General features: G+C 55.9%; 1 protein-coding gene across 3 annotated transcripts in view; it reads right to left on the bottom strand.

Moving 5' to 3' along the window:
- NFIC (nuclear factor I C) overlaps positions 1 to 18,991 on the bottom strand; it is a 211,086-nt gene that overhangs the window by 53,063 nt on the left and 139,032 nt on the right. For all 3 annotated transcript variants that reach the window (XM_019513277.1, XM_019513278.1, XM_019513281.1), the window contains exon 3: positions 3,528 to 3,599. In XM_019513277.1, the coding sequence (XP_019368822.1) occupies positions 3,528 to 3,599 (72 nt within the window). The remainder of the gene's footprint in view (positions 1 to 3,527; positions 3,600 to 18,991) is intronic.

The following is an 18,991-nucleotide window of genomic DNA, read 5'->3' on the forward strand; positions in this document are numbered from 1 at the left end:
TCCTCTGTTCTCTGCTCCTGACAACTAAGTCCGTGATATCCACATGATGACCTCAATCAACCAAACTTGTGATCTTGCCAAAAAAAGTCTCAGCTCATTTGACAGGGGATTTTTTCCTGTGCCTCAGTTTCCCCCTTTGAAATGTGGCCAGCGCCCTGTCCCTGCTTTTGTACCAGGAGCCTGATGTGCGCTGTCTCGAAGCCAAGAGCTGGAGCATGCCGTTCTGCCTGTGTGACTCATGTGCCCATCACATTATGCTACTTGGGTCATGCCAGCATTCACTGTTTTTAGTAGCAGGGCTGCCGGTAAGGGAGAGCGGCCTGGTAGAGAAGGCACTGGCCGGGGGTGATGAGAACCTACTGCTCTGCCTTCCAAGTCCTGCTCTGCCACAGCCTCTCTGCCAGGCTTTGGGTAAGTCACTTCAACCCTGTAGGCCTCAGGTCCCTGCCTGTAAAAAGGAGCTACAAATCCTTCCCTGATTTGTCTTGTCTCTTGACAAGCTGGAGGCAGTTCAGGGCAGGGCAGGACTCAGCTTTATGTCGGTGCAGCGCCTAGGGCTCACACGCCTCCAGGCTGAGGAGTGCAAGTACTCCTGTACATATAATACCTGATGGCTCCACAGTCCATATTGCAATCCCTAATTCATAGGATACCCCCCATGCGAGAGGGGCAGGTGGGGAGCTGCCCTTGGCAGCCCTGTCAGCACGGTCTGGGCCTGGCATGGTGGGAAGGCTGAGGGAGGGGAGCCTCTGAAACCTAGAGGGATGCCTGGGCAGGAAAACAGACCCCGCCACAAGCAGGACTCAGCAGAAACCAGCGCAGGTGTTGGTGGTAGACTCCTTCCCTATCATTGCTTTGGGTGAGAAAGCTGAGTGGGAGCAAACTGGAGACCTGCCAGCCGGGGAATCAGCCCAGAGCCTTTCAGCCCTTCTGCCCCAGGCAGCCATCCTAAAGCCCTGCCCTGGCCACCCCTTGTCAGCTGCACTCCATCCCAGGCCCAGGCAAATGTCCATCTCTCTGCTGAGCCTGTCAGCAAGGAGACCTGTTGTCAGTGACAGCTGCTGTGACATGAAACTGGGCTGAGACCGCGCCACACTCGTGCCACACTCCACAATCCAGCTGATTCAGACTCTGCTTACAGCTACCCAGAGGGGTGGCCGCCTGGGCCCAGTGTCCTCAAAGAAAGCTATTCAGGATCTGCCTGGAGCCGCAATCCTTATCCGGCATACATAATTCACACCCGCGTGCCTTGGAGCCGATCAAATGCTGCAGCCTCCCTTTGCCGACTCAGCACTTGTGCTGCGCAGGAGAGCGTGCTGGGTCCGTGCAGCAGTGGCCAGGGGTCGGGTGGGGTCTACGCATCACCCGAGGCTGAGAAGCTGTTGGTAGAAGCCTGAGGCTGCGAGAAACTCCTTGCTCAGCAGTTTCTCCTTTGTGGCATTTATTTCATCCAACAAAATCCAATCTTTTCCTTCCCGTCCCACCTCGTTCCTGACCTTTCATACACTCCGTGCTTCCTGTTTGCTGTTCCCAGGGAAGTGGCATCCAGTACAGTCTGGCCAGTGTGGGCTAGGAGCCCCCCTCCCTGCCGCCCTCCAGCCTGGGTCTTACTAGTGAGCCAGACAAGGAGGACAAGGAGGACTCTAGGTGACATGCAGGACTGCGCTCTCTGCCACAGAGGGTCCCAGGGCTGGGGGTTTAGATCTAGTGCATGAGAGACTGGGCATCGAGGCTCAGCTCTGCTGCGAACCACTTGGGCAGGTTTCTGTGCTCTGACTCCCTTCTCACCCTTGCCTTGTCTTGGCTCCTAGCGTGAGTGACTGGTGCCTCCTGAATCTGGAGGGGCACCCGCAGAAGCCACCGAAGGCAGCAGCCCTGTTAGGGGGCCACCAGCCCCATTGGGGGGGTACGTGCACCCCTGTGCACCCCCTACCAGTCGCCTATGGCTCCTAGACTGTCAGTGCCTGTCTCTCCCTATGTGTCTGTGCAGTATGTGACACAGCAGGGCCCTGACCTGTTTTGGGCGGGCTTCTTACTGCTCCCAGCAGAGTGATAATGAATAACAATGATAAAGCTGCGTGGGCCAAATACATCTTTGATGTGGAAGCTAGTGGTGTTGCACTAGCTCCTCCGCCCTATGCTGCCAATGCAGGAGCCTCCCAATTATAGACTAAAAACCCACTAACTCTCTGGTGGTTTCTCAGTGCTGGGCTAGCACACTGCAGCTGCTTGGTAGGGGGAGTCAATTCTTTTACAAGCAACTCTTTGACTTGCAATAATCAGAGACCAGCAGCACCCCCAGAGCCCGTCCAAAACCACGTTCCTGTGATAAATATATGGGTCTGAGCTGGGAGCTCTTTAATTCAGAGGGCTTTTATCAGTAAGCTGTGCCCTGCAGCCCTGGAGCCAAACAGAGCCCAGCTCCTTTGAACACCTCCAGCAAATGGGGGTGAGCAGGTCTTGAAATCAGATGCTCAACTTGCCAGCAGCCAACCTGAAGCTCCTCGCCAAGCAGGCTGTGAGCATCACTCGGATACATTAACTTTGCGCTGCTGGGTGCATCCACGTAAGGTGCTCCTGTCCTGTGCTATACTGTCCTGGTGCTCTCTCCCCTGTGCTGAAGGTTTCCACACTAAGGAATCTGCAGTGGGGAGAGTCTGGTTTCAATTGGCCTCTGTGCTCCTCGGTATCTCATTGCAAGTGTCTGCTGTTTTAGAAAGAAACTGGGAGTCAGCTGGATGAGAGTCCTGGGCGTAGTGTGGGGACAAATTTGGCATGATCAGCTGTGCAAATGCCACACAATGCTCCCAGCTGCCCTCCTTCCATGCTGTCCCAGTCCTGGGATCCTCAGCTCAGCTACACGGGCCTGTCTCAGCCCTAACCTACACCCTTTGTGCCCCCTTGATATTCCCTTTTGGGTCCCACTCAGAGCAGAAAGTAGTTCTGCCAACCCCAGAAGTGAGGCAGGCCAGAAAACAGCACATGATTTAATAAAGACAGTGATAAATGGGGTTCTCATTCTTTGCCTTTGGGTTTTAAGACTTCATATCACATTCACTTAACATTTTCCAACTTTTTCTCCAGCCACAAAGGCTGGAAAATCACCTCTTTTTTAAAGGAAAGCTGAGATTCTCACCTAATCACCTGACTCCAGGAGCTGGGGCTTCAAGCAAACATAGCACCTATCATGGGACTGGCAGCGCTGAGAAACTGTTAATTATGCCCCGTTGTGCCATGATTTCCCAGTGGGGGCATTAGGCTAAGCAAAGCCCCAAAACTCCTTACTCTTGCAACCTCTTAGGGATTCACATCCATGTTTGCAGACGGGTAAGTGAGCAGGCGGTTAACCCTTCTGAGCCAGCCCCAGCGGGGGGTCCTTCTTACAGCAGGCGCCTCAGGGAAGAGCTCTGAATAGAGTTGGCATGTAAGACCCTACCCATTGCCTCATGCAAACCGGCAGGGGAGAGTGGGGCCTGGGTGGAAGAGGGGGCTGCAGACTCCATCTCAGGACCCCCCCCCTTACTTACCCAATGTGATCGGTTTACTGTCCTCCTGATCTGAGCCGATCCCTGTCCTCGGGCTGCTGCTTTGCTCTGAATCTGAAATGAAAAGTGACATGTGAGGCTCTGCTCCTTTGATGTATCTGCAGCCCAGTGCTTAGAGACATCACCTTGCCAGCACCTCTACCCAGCCCTGCCCCATTCCTGTCTCATAGCTTCATCTACCCTCCATCAGTTGTAGAGGCACCACCCTGAGCAGCACCCCCACCGCTGTCTGGATGGAGGGACCTGTTTGCCTCAGCCACGGCATCTCAGCATCCCTCCCAAGCAAGAAAAAATGGAACTAGACTGTAGCAAATAGGAAGGGAGCGGGGGGACAAATCTCTTCGGAGGCTGCTGGACCCAGACAGACACAGCAGTTCTCCCTGCCTCCCAGCCAGCACTGCCTCAGGGCCTCAGACTGAGTCTTGCTAAATCCTGGCTGCACTAAGTGACAGCAGGCACAATGACAGCATCAGAGCAGGGCAACAGATGGCCACTGGCCACCACAGCGCTCCCTGGACCAGCAGCATCACCCTCTCACGCTTCCCCTGCGCAGCATGCTCCGAAGAGCCTTACACCAACCCACACTGTGCCTGTGGTGAGAAATGGCCCCACATAAGTGACACGGTCTCATTCCCCCAGAGGTGTAACAGAGCAGCCGTGCAACCAGGGAGCGGTGACACAGGGGCAGTGGCAACTTCTGGCTGCTGCTGGCAGTTGTGCAGCTGATAATTTTGCCCCCACCAGTTCGCTGCCCCAGTTGCTTGGCCTTAGTTATGATGCTGCGCCCTGTATCAGTTAGACGCTGGATGCTGACACTAGGGTTTCTGTCTGTCTGCCAGCCCCACCCAGAGGACCAGTGAGAAGTCAACCTTGTACGGGAATACGAGTCACTGACATTGTTTTAAGCAACCAGCTCTGGGATTGACCACAGCAGCCACCTAGCAATTGCAGACAAGCTTCACATCCCCATTTCAGCCCTGAAATGCATCCACCTCTGGGGTGGACCCAGCAGCCATTTCCCAGGGCACAGCACTGCAACTAGAGAAGTCTGCCAGATCCAAATGAAGCTGCAGAAGGCATGGGGAGGGGGGGCGGCGGAGGCAGACTGGAACTGCCCAACGGTGGCTGATCAAGAGGAGCCGCTGAACAAGAAAGGCCCTTCCCTTATACAGTTAATAATGAATAGTGACCGCGAGTGGTCCTGGCCTCTTAGGGTTCCCATGGCAACAGACAAACACTAATGGCTGCTTTATGTAATATCATTTGCTGCCGTAATGGCCCCCTCCGTGGTCTGCACTCACTAACCAGAGTTCACTTTGCTGCCCCGTGCGATGATTAATGAGCCGCTGTGCCAGACGGAGCCTCCTCACCTCACCGCTGCCCGCCCGCCGCCGGTAATGGAGGAAGCGCGTGACCTCAGAACAGATGGCGCCATTAAACAGCCCCAGGTTACACCACCGTGGCTTAACCCTCCCACCCCCTCCAACGAGGCGGCCGTGGATGCCTGCAGAAATCACTGCTCCCCACTGCAGCTGGGCTCTGGAGCAATGGCTGCCTCACTTGCAGAGCCTTTGCCTTGGCCACTGTTCCCCTGTGCAACAAGAAGTCCAGGCCACTTATAGGCAGTGGTGTCAAGGGAAATCACAGAGCTGCTGGAACTGCTTTCTCCAGCCCGTGAGCCACTGCCCCACGGGGCCAGCAGCTGCCCCCTCCCATGGCTTGTGGTACAGCGCTGGCCCCTGCGGGGAGCTTGCAGGCCTGCTTGGGGCCAGCGGGTCTTGCAGTGCAGTTGCAGAGCACGAGGCCTGATGTGATGTCATGGCACAAATATAGCAACACCGTGTCAGCAAGCTGGGCAGGTTGGGCAAGCTGGTGCCCATCCTGAGTCTGACACCAGTGTGTTTGCTGCCCGGAGCATCTGCCTGGGCATTTCCCTGCTCGCTCTGCCACGTGGCTGGGTGGCTCCCAGTCTCCATGCTTTGGCCATGTTCTCTCCCTGGCCCAGCTACCGGACATTGCTCATGGCTGAGTGTCTCTCCTGCCTCTTCCCTTCCTGCCCCAGCTCTGCACGCCCCAGCACGCATGTCCGCCTTGTGTCTATGATCCCAAAGCCCAGCTGAGGAGCCTTGCCCTGCATGGTTTGGCTCTGCTGTGCTCCCAAAACCCTCTGACCCTTAGGCAGGAAGATGTTCAGGGTACTCAGCTCCCAGCCTGCCTCCAGCATGACGCCCTGTCTGCAGAAACTCCCAGGATCAGCCCTACTGTCCCCTCTGTGTTAAGTCCTTGTCCTTGAATGGGGCACACATTTTTCTAGGGCTTCCATGGTCCCCAAGTTTTGATATGTCTCCTTCAAGACCTTTCCCCACTCCTTTCCTGATCGAGGGCCCATGGCATAGACCAGGAATTCTCAACCAGGGTGTCAGGGCACCCTGGAGTACTGTCACATACTTTGAAGGTTGCTCCGAGGTATGGGGAGATAAGCAGATTCAGGCTTGTCCCTCTGCAAGGAGGTAAGCACTGCAATACATAACTTCGTTTTTTTCAGTTGGTGGCACTCACTTCACTGGAGAAGTGCCTCGAGTCCAGTGAGGGGTGCCTCAAACCCAAGAAGTGTGAGAACCACTGACACGGATGCAGCGCCAAACCTACTGCATATACTTCCCTCTTACACGTGTGCCTACCACGTATTGCCATCCACTGTCACATACCACGGCATATCCCCTACAATATATACACAGTGCATGTGCCCCTTCCACGTATCCATTGCCCATACCCAGTGTCTCTGCACCTGACCACATTAAGGACAGCACCAATTGGGATGTATAATTTTGCTCCTTTTCCTCTTGCCAGCTCCTCTGACTTTCTCAGCCAATTCACACGGCTGCCTGAACCCGTGGCATGCCTGCTCTGATCTCTAGGGGGGAAGTGCCTGTTGCCATCACGTAGCAGGTGGTGGCATTTTGCCTTCCGGCTTGTGAAATGTCCATGACATATTTGCCACCTGCGCACCTAGCTCTTAGATGCTCCAGCACTCCCTGCCCCAACTGCTGGTCCCGCGTGGCAATTCAGCGATGACTGGGCAACTTATTTCCTTCATTAACACCAAGGACTAAAATACATACTAAGCCCAGCCTCGCTGCTCCTGTGATGGAGCCTGTCTCATGTTATGCAACCCGTTCCTCTGTGTCTGGGGGGGGGGACGCACGTGTGAAGCGTATGTGTGCGCACGTGTGTCTGCGCATGCGTGCTACCAGCTCTGCATAGTGTCCTGCAGGATATTTGGCAACTTTCAACTTCCTGCAGAAGCTTAACCCTTTGTACACTGGGACCTGGAACCAGGATCCTGGTCCATTTGTGGTCACTGCAGAACCCGTGACAATGTCTGGGCATTAATCCCAGCATCCTGGCCAAAGTCCTGTCAAACAGCTTCCTATGATTCCTCCTGCTTTCTCATCTGGAGACAGACTCTCCCTTCGCTTCCTGTTTCACGTGGCTCTGAGCAGTGTCACAGCCAGCTGTGAAGTACACCCGCTCCCCACTGTGCAAGCTGCTAGTCCATCCCTATGGGGCTGCCTTGGTTGATCTTCCCATTCAGAAGGAGCCTTGACTGTGTACAGACTGCCAGATCTGAGCCTCACGGTACCCTCTGTGTCGAGCCAGCTCCTGGGAGCAGAGGCCAAATCCTGACTTCAGTTTGGGCCGCCTAAATCCTGGGCAGCTCCACTGATTTCGGGGGCGGGGGGTGCTCCAGTTTTGCAGGGCTCACATGCCTGCCAGTCCCTCCCCAGGGAAAGGCAAGAACACATAATAATACTGCAAAGGAGAGCCCAGCCTGGCTTGCATTTCTGAGAGCAATCATGCAAAGGAAGTGCTTGCTGCAGCCCCCTCTCCCCTCCCGTCCTGTTCCTTCCGCGCCTCATCAGAAACACACTCACGCTGGCAGGCTGCAGCCCAGCACTCCCCGTCCCTGCTCCATCTTATCTAAAAATAATCAGACTCCTTGGGCAGCCTTGCAGACGCTGAGCTCAGCGCTATTGGTTTCTAGAGCATCCTGGATTAAATTCACAGCTGGCTTCCCTCCCCCACCCTCATCTACCATGCAGGGCCGTGCTGCTGCTCTGCTCGCTGCCCCGGAGCGCGGCACAGCAGGCCTGACCACAAAGCTGAGGTTCAAAAGCTGATACCCCTGGCTGCTGGGGGAAGGCCCGTGCCAATGGTGGGTGCAGAGCAGCCAGTGCCAGCCTGGCCCATGTGTGCTGCAGCTGCTGCCAAAATTCAGCCTGCATGGCCTGCCTCTCAGCTGGCACTGCAGGACCCCAGGGGAAGGTCCTTCTGACTCTGCTATTAGGTGCTGGGTAGCCCCAGGTCCCCTCCTCTGCACTTGGGCACAGTTTTGGGCCCTCATCCTCAGCTACGCCCAGCCCTGGGTGCCCCAAGCAGGGTGAATGCGATGCTCCAGGACAGGACTTGGTCTGTGCCCCAGACTCCCCCTAGGCAGGATGCAGTGTCTGGGCACAATGAGCCCAACTTGACTCTTCACCACAGCATGATGCTGCAAGCCATCCCGTCCGACTCACTGGCCCTTGGCCCAAGCCAGAAATGAAAGTGAAGCCCTCAGCCAAACAAAATGCCCATTGATTTCAGCTGGGGCTCTTGCCTGAGCAAGGACCACCGAATTGAGCCCCCGGTATACAGCCAGCCGAGGGAGAGATACTTTTTTGACGATAATGCTTTACCGAGACTGATGCATTAACCCCAGTGCAAGGGTGAAGGAAGGGCATATCCGGCCCAGGGTCCCCATGCAGTGCCCGAGCAGGGCACGTGAGAGCGAGCGGGCTGTAGCACTAGTAGGACGGACCCACATACAGATCACTACAGATGAGATGCTCCCAAATCCCCTGTGCTGGTAACAGGGGATTTCAGTCCCCCACAATTTGTGGTGCTGTGGGATGCAAACCTGGGGGTACGAGTCTGATTTGAATTGAATTGTGCAAGGGGATGGCAGTTCTTAGGGAGTTCATTCTCTTCCCTGCTCTGAGCATTGGCCTGCCTCACCCAGCGCTCAGAGAAGTGGAAGTGCGGGTGATGTCTATGGTCTTTCCACCCTGGGCACGAGCGTTGTTTGAAGGGTCAGGGTTCTCTTCTCCTCCTTGCTCACATACCTGAAGCATATAGCAGAGTGAGACTACACACATCCTGTGTCTCTATTGTCCATATGCCTATACATACCATGCATATCTGGACCTCCCTCTTCTCTTGCCAGGATCAAGCTGGGATCCCTCTTCCATTAGCAGTCCAGGAGGGAAGGGTCAACCTGAGTCCTGAGCTGGGACCCCAAGGGCCCCACAAGGACAGTGCTCCTTACCACATCTCAGCTTGGACACTGGTGCTGGAAGCTGGGCTGGAAGACTGATGCTGTGGCCCGATCCTGCTGGGTTCATGTGAGTGGAGGGTGCTCAGCAACTTGCACTGACAGGCCATGGATCTTCCCAGTGCCTCATTTCCTTGGGTCTGGGCAGTGCTCCAGGAGCCTCTTCTGCTTCTGTCTTCCCCTCTTTGAGGCTGCTTGGAAGAGACCTTGTCCCAGGGAAGCTCATGCCCCTTGGGGGCCATTTTTCCACACATCAGCGGTGGGAACCCTTGGTCCAAGCATCCCTCAGGGTCACCTTAGAGCAAAGCAGCATTAATCACAGAGGCAAGGTCCGTCTACTGCGCACCAGCAGTGCTGATAAATATGTGCAGCTTGTTTGTGTTCATGCATCCATTCAGCCTGAAATTAAAGAGACCTTTGGGGTCTGAGGGGGAACCAGCGCTCCCCCAGGAGAGACCAGGACAGGCCCCCCACTTGGGAATTGCTGCTTGTTAGGTCTGGATATGGCATGAATTTCCAGGAGGTGAGCAAACATATCTTTGCCCAGGGTAAAGAAAATCCCCATTCCTTGAGCAGGGGGATCAGGTGGGCTTTCAGCTATCCCATAGCCTGGCTGTGGGAGAAGAGGGCTGGCTAATGGTTAGAGAAGAAGCCAGGGAGCCTGGATCCCTGGGTGCTGACACTACTCCCGGCTCTGGCATAAGACATGGGGTAGTCACAGGAGTGGGGCGCCAGGAGTCAGCCGTTCAAGGACCGGTCCGCGAGCGCCTGCACCCCAGGGCCCATCGCCAGCCTAGTGTTTGGCATGTGGGGATTAAAAGCCAGAGCTCCCGGGTGCCACTTCTGCCATTCCCCCTTGTGGGTTTGTACAAGAAACTTCCTGCATCAGTGCCTCAGTTTCCCCCAGTACAAAGGGGATAATTCGATTCCTCCAGTCCACATAGGGAGGCGGGGGGAGCGTCGCGCGTCCTTTTTCAACGAGTGCCTGTGAAGTGCTTTTGAGATGCTGCAATGAAAGATGCTTTTTAAACGGAGAGAGCCTGGTAGCCTCTTTATTCCCAACAGGCACAGTCCTCGATTAAATGAAAAGTTAAGGCGGCTGGAGCCATTAATGTCGCTGCAGCAGCGAACGGTGGGGCAAGCACTGAAAGCACGGGGCCTGGCTGGGCCTTTGCTCCCCCGCGGCGCCACAGTTCACAGTCCAAATGGACTCGGGCTGAGACGCTGAGCTGCCGAGTTGCTTCCCCAGGAGTCTGTCCCGTGCTTTCCACCAGCTTCACGCTCCGCTCTGGGAGCTGGTGAGATGCCAGGCTGGCTTCAAAGCGGTCCAAAACTTGTTCCCCTCCTCTTTTTCTTTCCTCTCTCTCTCTCTCCCGTTCCCTCCATCCTTCTCCTCCTCCTCCCGCCCGTTTGGCCTTCGGCATTTTTCTTTCGCAGATTTGGCCGATGCCGGGAAAGGGCTCAGACAATCCAAACAACGCAGTCAAAACACAACGGCCCAGCCTTGCCAACCAGCCTGGCAGCTTTTTATTTTTTCACATTTCCTTTCACGCGCTTTCCCGAGACCTTTTTGGAAGCGCGGCTCACAGGGCAGCGACTGCTATTTTCGGCCCCGGGGGACAAAGAAGCGTGGGTGGTTCAGACCTCGGTTTTCTCCACCACCACCCCCCCAAAAAAAAACAGGGAAAGGGCATTGTTTTCCCAAAAAACCCCGCGGCACACATTTTCGGTGGGCGGGGAGAAAAAGGGAGAGAGAGAAAGGCGATGGGGAAGCCTTGAAAAAGCAGCGCATCCTGCTTGACGTAATGGCAGAGGGAGCCATTTTGTTTCTCTGCCCTCCCCACTTTTTGGTATTACCCCCCCATGCCGGCCCGGCGGCCATTTTGTGCTCGTGCTCTAGCCATCGTGCATGGCGCGGCGGGACGCGCGCCCCTTGGGGACGCTGCTCCAGCCCGGGCAGGGTGAAATGATGCCCGTCGTGCCATGCTGAGAGGCGTTCTCTTCTTCCCCCCCACCCCCGGCACTCCTTCCTCATTCATTTTTGGTTTTTCCTCCCCAATTTACATTCCTCGCCGACCAAAAAAAGCAAAGAAACCGAGTCTGGTTCTAAGTAAATGTCCTGGAATGAGGCACGCGAATGAGTCCGATCCCTAATCGGGGATGGGTTATTATTGGCGGGGGGGAAATAAAAGAGAAGAGAGAAGACATGAATGAGAGAAGTAATCCAGGGAAGGAAAATACATATTCCACTCCCTGCCTGTTTACTTATGGGTCTAATGCTTGGCTGCGCTTTCCTTCCACACGGCATTTTTCTTTCTCCTCCACTTCCCCCCCTTCCCCGCCACATGCCTCCTTTTTTATCTGGCAGCCATTTCAGAAGCATGAGGGAAGAGAAATCCAACACACACCCTCGTGCACGCGCACTTGCACACACACACACACACACAAAGTTTCCTCTTGGCAGCCATCTTAGGTAGCGTGAATTCCTCCGGCAGTCCAGGGAAAGGTGCCAGCGGGGGAGAGGGGGGCACATGGGGATCAGTGCCAGGGCTGAGGCAGGGGAGAGCAGCAGGGGTGGGTGGGTGTCTTTTTTCCTCCCTTTTTCCCCCGCCCCCATTCCTTTTTATTTAGAAATACGTCACTCCCGGGCAGAGAGGAGGACGCGACAGCAGGACAGGCTGTGAGTAGTGCCAGGAAAGACAGAGAAAAGGGCTGCCCTCGGATCCCTCCCTGGCAGCACCAGGAGAGACTTTAACACTGTTGACCCGGCTGCACGCGCGCGTACACACAAACACACATGCACGCCGGCGCTCGTGGACAGGACGTGCCTTCCCTCTTCCTTGACCATGAAGAATCATGTAGCATCTGGAAGTCGTTTGTGACGGAAGCAGGCAGAGCCAAGCGTGGCGCCCATGGACAGGGCGTGCCTGGTGGTTAGAGCAAAGAGACCTGGAGAGCTGGGAGTCCAGTCCCGGTGCTGGGATGAGGGCTCAGCTACTGGAGCAGGGAGGGTAGGACTGGGAATCCAGATGCCCGGGATCTACCCTCTGCTCTGCCACTGAGTCCTTGGGTAACCAGGCCCCTCCCTATGTTTCACTTGCTCCCCCTCTGTAAAATGGGCACAATACTGACATAAGCGACACTGAGGGGCTGGGGGCCAGGAAGGAGAGCCAGGGAAGAGCTAGGCCCCGGGGAGATGTGTCACCTGGCCTAAAAAGAGGCAAGAAGGGCAGTTCAAGTCAGGAACGCCATTCGAAGCCACAGGGCTGCACTGCTGCTTTGCTGGGTGTGGCGTCCCCAGAAGTCAGCGGGAGAAGTGCGCACACAGCCGAGGGTCAAACTCGGACCAGAGCAAGAGAAAGCCCAGCCTGGCGGCACAGTGGGGGAGCAGCCTGCCATCTGGCCGCAAGGAAGCTTGCCACGAAGTGAGAACTGAGGCTGGTGTTGGAGCCCCGGAGGCCTCTTTCCCATCTGCCCGCCTTAGCAGCCACTCTGTACAGCCCTGCAATGCGAGGAAGCCACAGCCCCAGTGCACTTTGCCAGGTGGGTTAATAATTGATGTGTGTTTGGTACTGGCGGAGCTCTGTGGGACAGCCGCAGCCAACTGGCCAGCGTTACTCATGTTTGGACAGCACTGCCAATGGGCAAAGGGGCACGTGCTGCAGAAGCGGGAAGAAAGCCAGTGGCATCCTGAGTCCTAACCCTAAGTTGAATCTACCAGGCCTTGCAGCTTGTAGAAAACCAGCTTGCTTCCCCAAGGCTTGACCCAGAACGTGACTCTTTTTGATCAAAAGCATCTGAGCAGCCTCCCACAGCCCGAGAGAGACACGTTTAGGGGTCAAAGCATCCACAGATTGGCACATTTGGCCCTGGGAAAACTTTTCTGAGCCAACCCTCCCCAGCTCAAGCACTGCACAACATTGCACAGCAGGCTGTGCGCTTCCCTGCTCCTGCAGAAAGTGGCTTAGATGCGGTGGAGCGTTAGAAGTGCAGAGGAGCTCGGATAAGCAGGCTCCAAACATGGTTTAACTTGTCATAACTTGCAGGATTTGCTGTCAAGAGCAGGTAAAGGTGGGTGCGTGTTAGGAAAGAACCCCATAAAACAAGGATTACCGTACATAGGCTCCAGGCCTGAGGTGTCTGCCAACTGTGGCAGGGGATGGTGGAGGGAAACAACTTCCAGGTGCTCCACTCTGCTGTGGAGCCCAGATCTTCCAAAGAGCTCCATCCCCCACCCAGGCACCGAAGGAAGGGCCAAGGGCAGCTTTTTAGCTGGCATGAACTCTGTCAGCTCCACTGGATGAATTGCCAGCATGCTCCCAGATCCCTGATTAATAGGTACGGGGCCAAATGCGGCCTCCAGTGCCACGTGACCACTGAGTTATAACAGCCAGAATAGGGAACACAGAGTATAATTTGTGGAGGGATCGCAAACCTCCTTCTTGAGGGTCTGAGGCAGTTTCTAACTAGCAGAAATTAGCATGAAGCCATTTGTATCCCACAGCTGCCTAATGCTGAATGCAATCAGGGCTGGCCACTGTACGGACATGCTGCTGTAGTAGCTCAGCCTTGGCCCGACACAACGCAGCAATCCCCACGTTAGTCTGGAAAGCATCGCAGAAAGAGTTACTTTCTTCTGACAGCGAACAAAGAGCTTTATTAGAACATAAACAGGATTATCCCTACAACTATCCTTTTCCACTTCATCCTCAAGTCTTCCCAGACCCCTGGCTTCCTGCTACAGGTTAAAAGAAATGGTACGCACAACCCGCTGAGATCAAAAGCTGGGGAGTAGGTGGCAGGGCAGAGTTTTGCTGCCTCTTCCTTAGACCCAGATGATTTCCTGCAGAAATTTTCTTTTGTGTTTTATGCCTAGTGTGGTGATAGCAAGTGCATCAGTTAATTTGCAGGAAAGCATTTTCGCTGTACGTGGTGTCCAAAAGTAGACAGGCTCTGATCTCAGATACACCCAACAGAAATCCAGAGAAGCTGCGTTGCTTTCCTGGGCTTAATCAGGATTTGCACTAGAGTCTGTGAAATCAGAATCTCTCTGTCTGCCTCCCTCTCCCTCTCCGCACACGCGTGCACGCACAAAGTGGTTTCCCATCATTTGAATGCGCTGTACAGTACATCCTAGACTGATGGTGCTGATGTATTTGACATGACAGATGTTCCATGTATTCATTAGGGCTCCTTTAATCTTTAACTGTCTGTAGCATTGCTACAACTCTGCTGTTTTTGCTCTCAAGCTCCGTGCTGGGTGTATTTCAGATCTTCCCTTTCAGGGTCTCCAGAGGGGTTCTGATGAGAGGAACCAGCCTGCAACCCTCAGCTCAGACTCACCCCAGGCCTGAGCTGTTTTTGAGGTTTGATGCATCTGACTGAGATGGGCCTTTTCTAACCCGTAGGGGCTGCTGCTCTCATGGGTTTTGGCCCCTGGGTTCCAGGTGTGGCTGGGACTGCAGGTGACAACACTCAATGAGGAGGCTGCCTGTGAGTATCTGTGATTAGAGACACGATCCAGCTGTGCAGGGAGACCTTGGGAGCCAGATCTCCTGCTCCTCTGTGCTGCCTTCACCCCAGTGACCTCGATTGGGTTACTCCAGTTTGTCCCAGCATGTGTGAGTCTCCTGTGCAGGGGAGGACATGTCCTTGTCTGAACCTGGAGTGCTCCTGAGACAGGCGCTGTGTGGGAGCCTCCCCCAGCCTGGCTCCCACTAGCCTGCTGTTGCTGCAGCGGAGAAGCACTGCATTACCATTTCTGCTGCTGCTACACTACAGTTGCTTCCTCCATCCTTAAAGAGCACAGAAGTCAAGACACTGCAGAGATCCATCCCCTATTGCAGTGGCAGGGTGCAGGGCACAGCGCCAGGTGTTGGAGAAAAACAATCCACACTAGGTACCATGCACTTCCTCACCCCCCACACATTACATTAACACCAATGCTTTACTATTACCTAAAAACACAAGTCACAGCCCTGTTGCACTGAGCATTGCCCTGACAAGTCCATGGCCCAGAGACCTCACAGTCCAGATACCAGAGAGGCAAATGAGTGGAGCCAGGTAGGGAGGGAGCAGGTCACAAGCCAGCCTTGCCATCAGAGAGGTCAGGATGGGAAAGCACTGCAGGCTCCAGGAAGTCTCACTAATCAGCTTGTTATTCAGGGTCCCCCTCTCCTCCCAGCCCAGGGCTTTAATACATCACATGCCTGCTCCCTGGGCCACATGGTGGCTGGTAGCACTGTACCCTTCCCCTCCTTAGGCTGGAACTAGGCTGACTCATGGCAAGGTGCAGCCCTTGTCTTGCTTTGTCCAGACCCTGACATCCACACTGAGGCCACCCCAGCAGAGTGAACCCCACACATTCACCGATACACACCAGCTGGCTTCTCCCATGAGGTTGGAGCAAATACAAATTACATTCTCAGAGATTCACAGGACTCCAGGAGCTGGGGCTTTAAGAAAATTCATGTGTTGCACAGAATAGGCTACACTGCAGCATGCCACACCACCCTGGTTCTAGATACCCCACTGGGGAGTCCTGCAGATAGCATGGATAGATGACTTTTGCTGAACCAACCCAGGAAGCCCATAGGGGTGCAACGAGTCGCTGATATGGGGACAAGGATCCTACAATGTGCTAACCCCACCACCTACCCTTTCTTCCCAGGGGAGTGAATAGGGGCCTGGTGATACCAAGTTATGTGGTGTATAGTCATGGAGGAAGAGGCCTTGAGAGCCTGTGATGACCAGAGCAGAAGCTTGTGCTCTGGGGCCAGCTGGAACCAGACCAGACAGAGGCACATGGGAAATAAAGCTGTCCGGGGCCACAGGCAGGGTGAGTTCTTCAGGGCAGGCTGCCATCTCCCATGCATTTGTCCAGGGCCTGGCACGATGGTGCCAGACCTGGTCAAGCCCTCTGGGGACAACCATGCCTGTGAGGAGATAGGCACTGCTCACACTTCTGCTGGCACAGATCACAAGCCCCGGAGGCAGCGGAGCGGGGAGAGAGCTGCATTCTTCATCCCTCAGAGTCTCTGAATGAAGCTTGGCCGAGATCTGCCTGGGCTCATCCAGGCACTCCTGGCTGGGATGCAGGACTCCGGCGTTGGGCAGGACGGCCTGCATCTCCCAGTGATCCCTGCCGGCTTTAGTGCTTTCACCTCCAAGCACATTCGCCAAGGAGCCCTTCCCCTCACAGGGGGCATCTTCCCTGGAGAAGCTCATTCCTGGCATCACAAGGATGAGGACGATCAGTATTACTAAAGCACTGGCCCCCAGAAGCCCTGCCCAATGCCAGCCCCACGTGCTGCACATGCAAGACCCTCCTGCCCAAAGACCTCCCAGTTAAAGCAGCCAAGAGTGGGAGGGGAAACTGAGTCCCGAGGACTTACCCAAGGCCACTCCTCAACCAGTGCCCTACCCATGGGCCCACATTGCCTCGCGGCACTGTGCCACGTGCCTCGGCCTGCCAGCACCGCGGTGTCTCGGCAAGGTGGGGAAGGGGGAAGCAGATTCTGCCAGGGACCCAGTCCAAGCTCATCTGCTAAACCACAGACATGTGGGCCAGGCAGCCAGAGGGTTAACCTCCTCCCAGCCCCTCCTCCCCTCTGCTCCTTCCACCCCCCACAAGCTGGGGAAAAAATATCAGTGACCAAACAGATCAATAATTTGTTTTCTTAAAAATAGCACAGTGGGGGAGGGGTGGGCGCACGCTGGGCTGCCCGGGGCCTGCTCGCCGGCAGCTGGATCAATGCCATCGATCGAGCGCTGGACCCCAGCGGCACGCCGGATCCTGATTAACATTTACAACAGGGCTCGGCTGGAACGAGCTTTCCCTCCCACCCCCCAGCTCAGCCGTCCCCTCCCCGCCCCCAAAATGATTGAGCAGTTAGCAGCAAAGCTAGGCAAGTGCAGATGCTGCGCCCTGTGCCATCTGGGCGCCGATTGGTTTGTCCCCACCGCTGGACCTCAAGCACGGTGCACAGGAGGGGGCTCTGCCAGCCGGGCTGGCCCTGACACTCTATCCAAAGCGCCCCCGCACTGGGCGACACGTTGCAGCTGCGTGGGACGCTGGGGCCAGAACCGCACTGCCTCACAGCCTGATCCCCACGCTCCTTCCAAGCTAGCATGTAGTGTGCAAGCCTGGCTGTGCTGCCCCTTAAAGAGGCACCACACCTCCCTGGCAGCTTACAGAGAGTCCAGTGCCCTGTCCACCTAGCCTGCAGCACCCAGTCCTCCCTAGGTTAATGTGGATGGGGAGGGCTCTCACACCTGGGCTGCCCCTGATGAGGCGACTGCACTGTCAGGGTCCCATGCTGCCTTGGGAAGGGTGGCCCTGGGTAACGGTGCCCAGAAGACTCCCCTGGCTCTGTGCTCTGGCTACCACTCAGCAAGGCCCCATGTGCAATGCAGGGAGAGCCCGGCTCTCTGGCTGCCTGCCCAAGCAGTTACGGTAACAAGGGCAGTACTTATCATCAACTGCAGGAGGAGGAGAGACAGAGAGGAAGGCAGGGGAGAGCCTGGAGCCCAGAGTGCAGGGTTGGCACTGGAAGATGGATGAGGGAGAGCGGGGCACCAAAGGATGCTCGACAGCATTACAGGTTCCCCAGGCATCTGGCCGGAGCCAAGGGGTGGGCCCCAGTGCCCCATCACAGCCCTGTACCCACTCCAGCTGGGGCTGTCAGCTGGTTGGGGGTGGGGAGGGTACAGGGGAGCAGTGTGGGGTCTCCCTGCCTGCTCCTCCCTTTGCACACCCATGAGGACCAGCACTTGTCCCACCTATAACCCGCCAGGCCTGGTTGGGGTCTCACATCAGCTGCCAGGAAGGGGCCGAAGCTCCCGGGATTCTCTGGGCAGTGGGTTTTGCAGCCTCCACCACAAAGGCTAAATCAAACCCCAATTCACCACCTGGCTGTTGAGGGTGAGGGGCTTTCACTGGCCCCAATGGCCCCCTGCCCCAGGCATGACAGCTCTGCTGGCAAAGGCAGCCTGTCATTCTGGGCAGCCAGTGTGAAATGCTCCTGGGGGATAGATAATTCAGTGCATTCAGAGTGCTGCCCCTCCTGGGGCTTCAGCTTGCTGCCTCTGCAAACCAGGCCTGAGAAATACCAGGGGGTGCTTTTCAAATGCTGTCAGTGGGTCTAGAAGGTGCCCCAACCCAGATCTCTCATTACTGTCATCGGTGCTGCCGTGCCTGGCTGGGGAGCCCATGCTCACCTATGGCCCTGCCTGAACAACAGATCCAGGCTTGCAACATTTGCACGGGTTCACAACCCTCTGCTTCACGTTGCACAGACAGCTCGGGCAAAGCCCCGTGCGCTCGCGCATAGCTGGAAGGTCACTGTGTAACATCCCCCAGCTTAGCTGAGCCACCAGGGAGACAGAAGACCCAGGTCAGTTCCTGGCCTTGCCACTGCCCAGCTGAGTAACCTTGGCCTTGTCCCTCCTCCTCGCTGTACCTCAGTCTCCCTGCCTCTCTGGCATATCTAGACCAGGCCAGGACCCGGTTCTCACATGGACATGTGCAGTACCCAACACAGTGGGTCCCACTGCAGCAGGATGGTTCAGCCAAGATCACTTATGGCAGGCTGTTGGCAATAGGGTCCATCATTAGGGACCTGGATCAACAACCAGCTAAAACAAATGCAGAGGCCTTGACAGAGAGCTAATGCACAGAGGGACTGAGAGAAGGGGCAGATTAAACGCACTCTGCTGCTGCCCCTGTCCCAGAGAAGCCGAGAGCCTGAGAGGAGGCATGGAGGGGAAGGGGAAGAAAGGGTCTGGCCCCACACTGCACAGAGGCCTGGATACCTCTGAGCCTGGGAGGCAGGAGGCTGAGAAGGATTCAGCCCCGTGAGCAACTGGACCAGGAGGCAGCCTCCGAAGCCAGGTTGCATCCTGCCCTCCCCCTCCTCACACCCTCCCATTTCCTCCCAGGCTCCCTCCTGGCTCTGGGCTTGGCCGGGCCCCTTCCCCCACCCGCTGCAGCCTGCGCTGATCATTAATGCATACTTAAGCTGCTCTCCCCGGCTCCCGCTCACACACTCCGGGTAAAGTAGCCCTTACATAAAAC

Source organism: Gavialis gangeticus, unplaced genomic scaffold (genome assembly GCF_001723915.1).
Source record: "Gavialis gangeticus isolate Ggan-Ray unplaced genomic scaffold, GavGan_comp1, whole genome shotgun sequence".
NCBI classification, from domain to species: domain Eukaryota; kingdom Metazoa; phylum Chordata; order Crocodylia; family Gavialidae; genus Gavialis; species Gavialis gangeticus.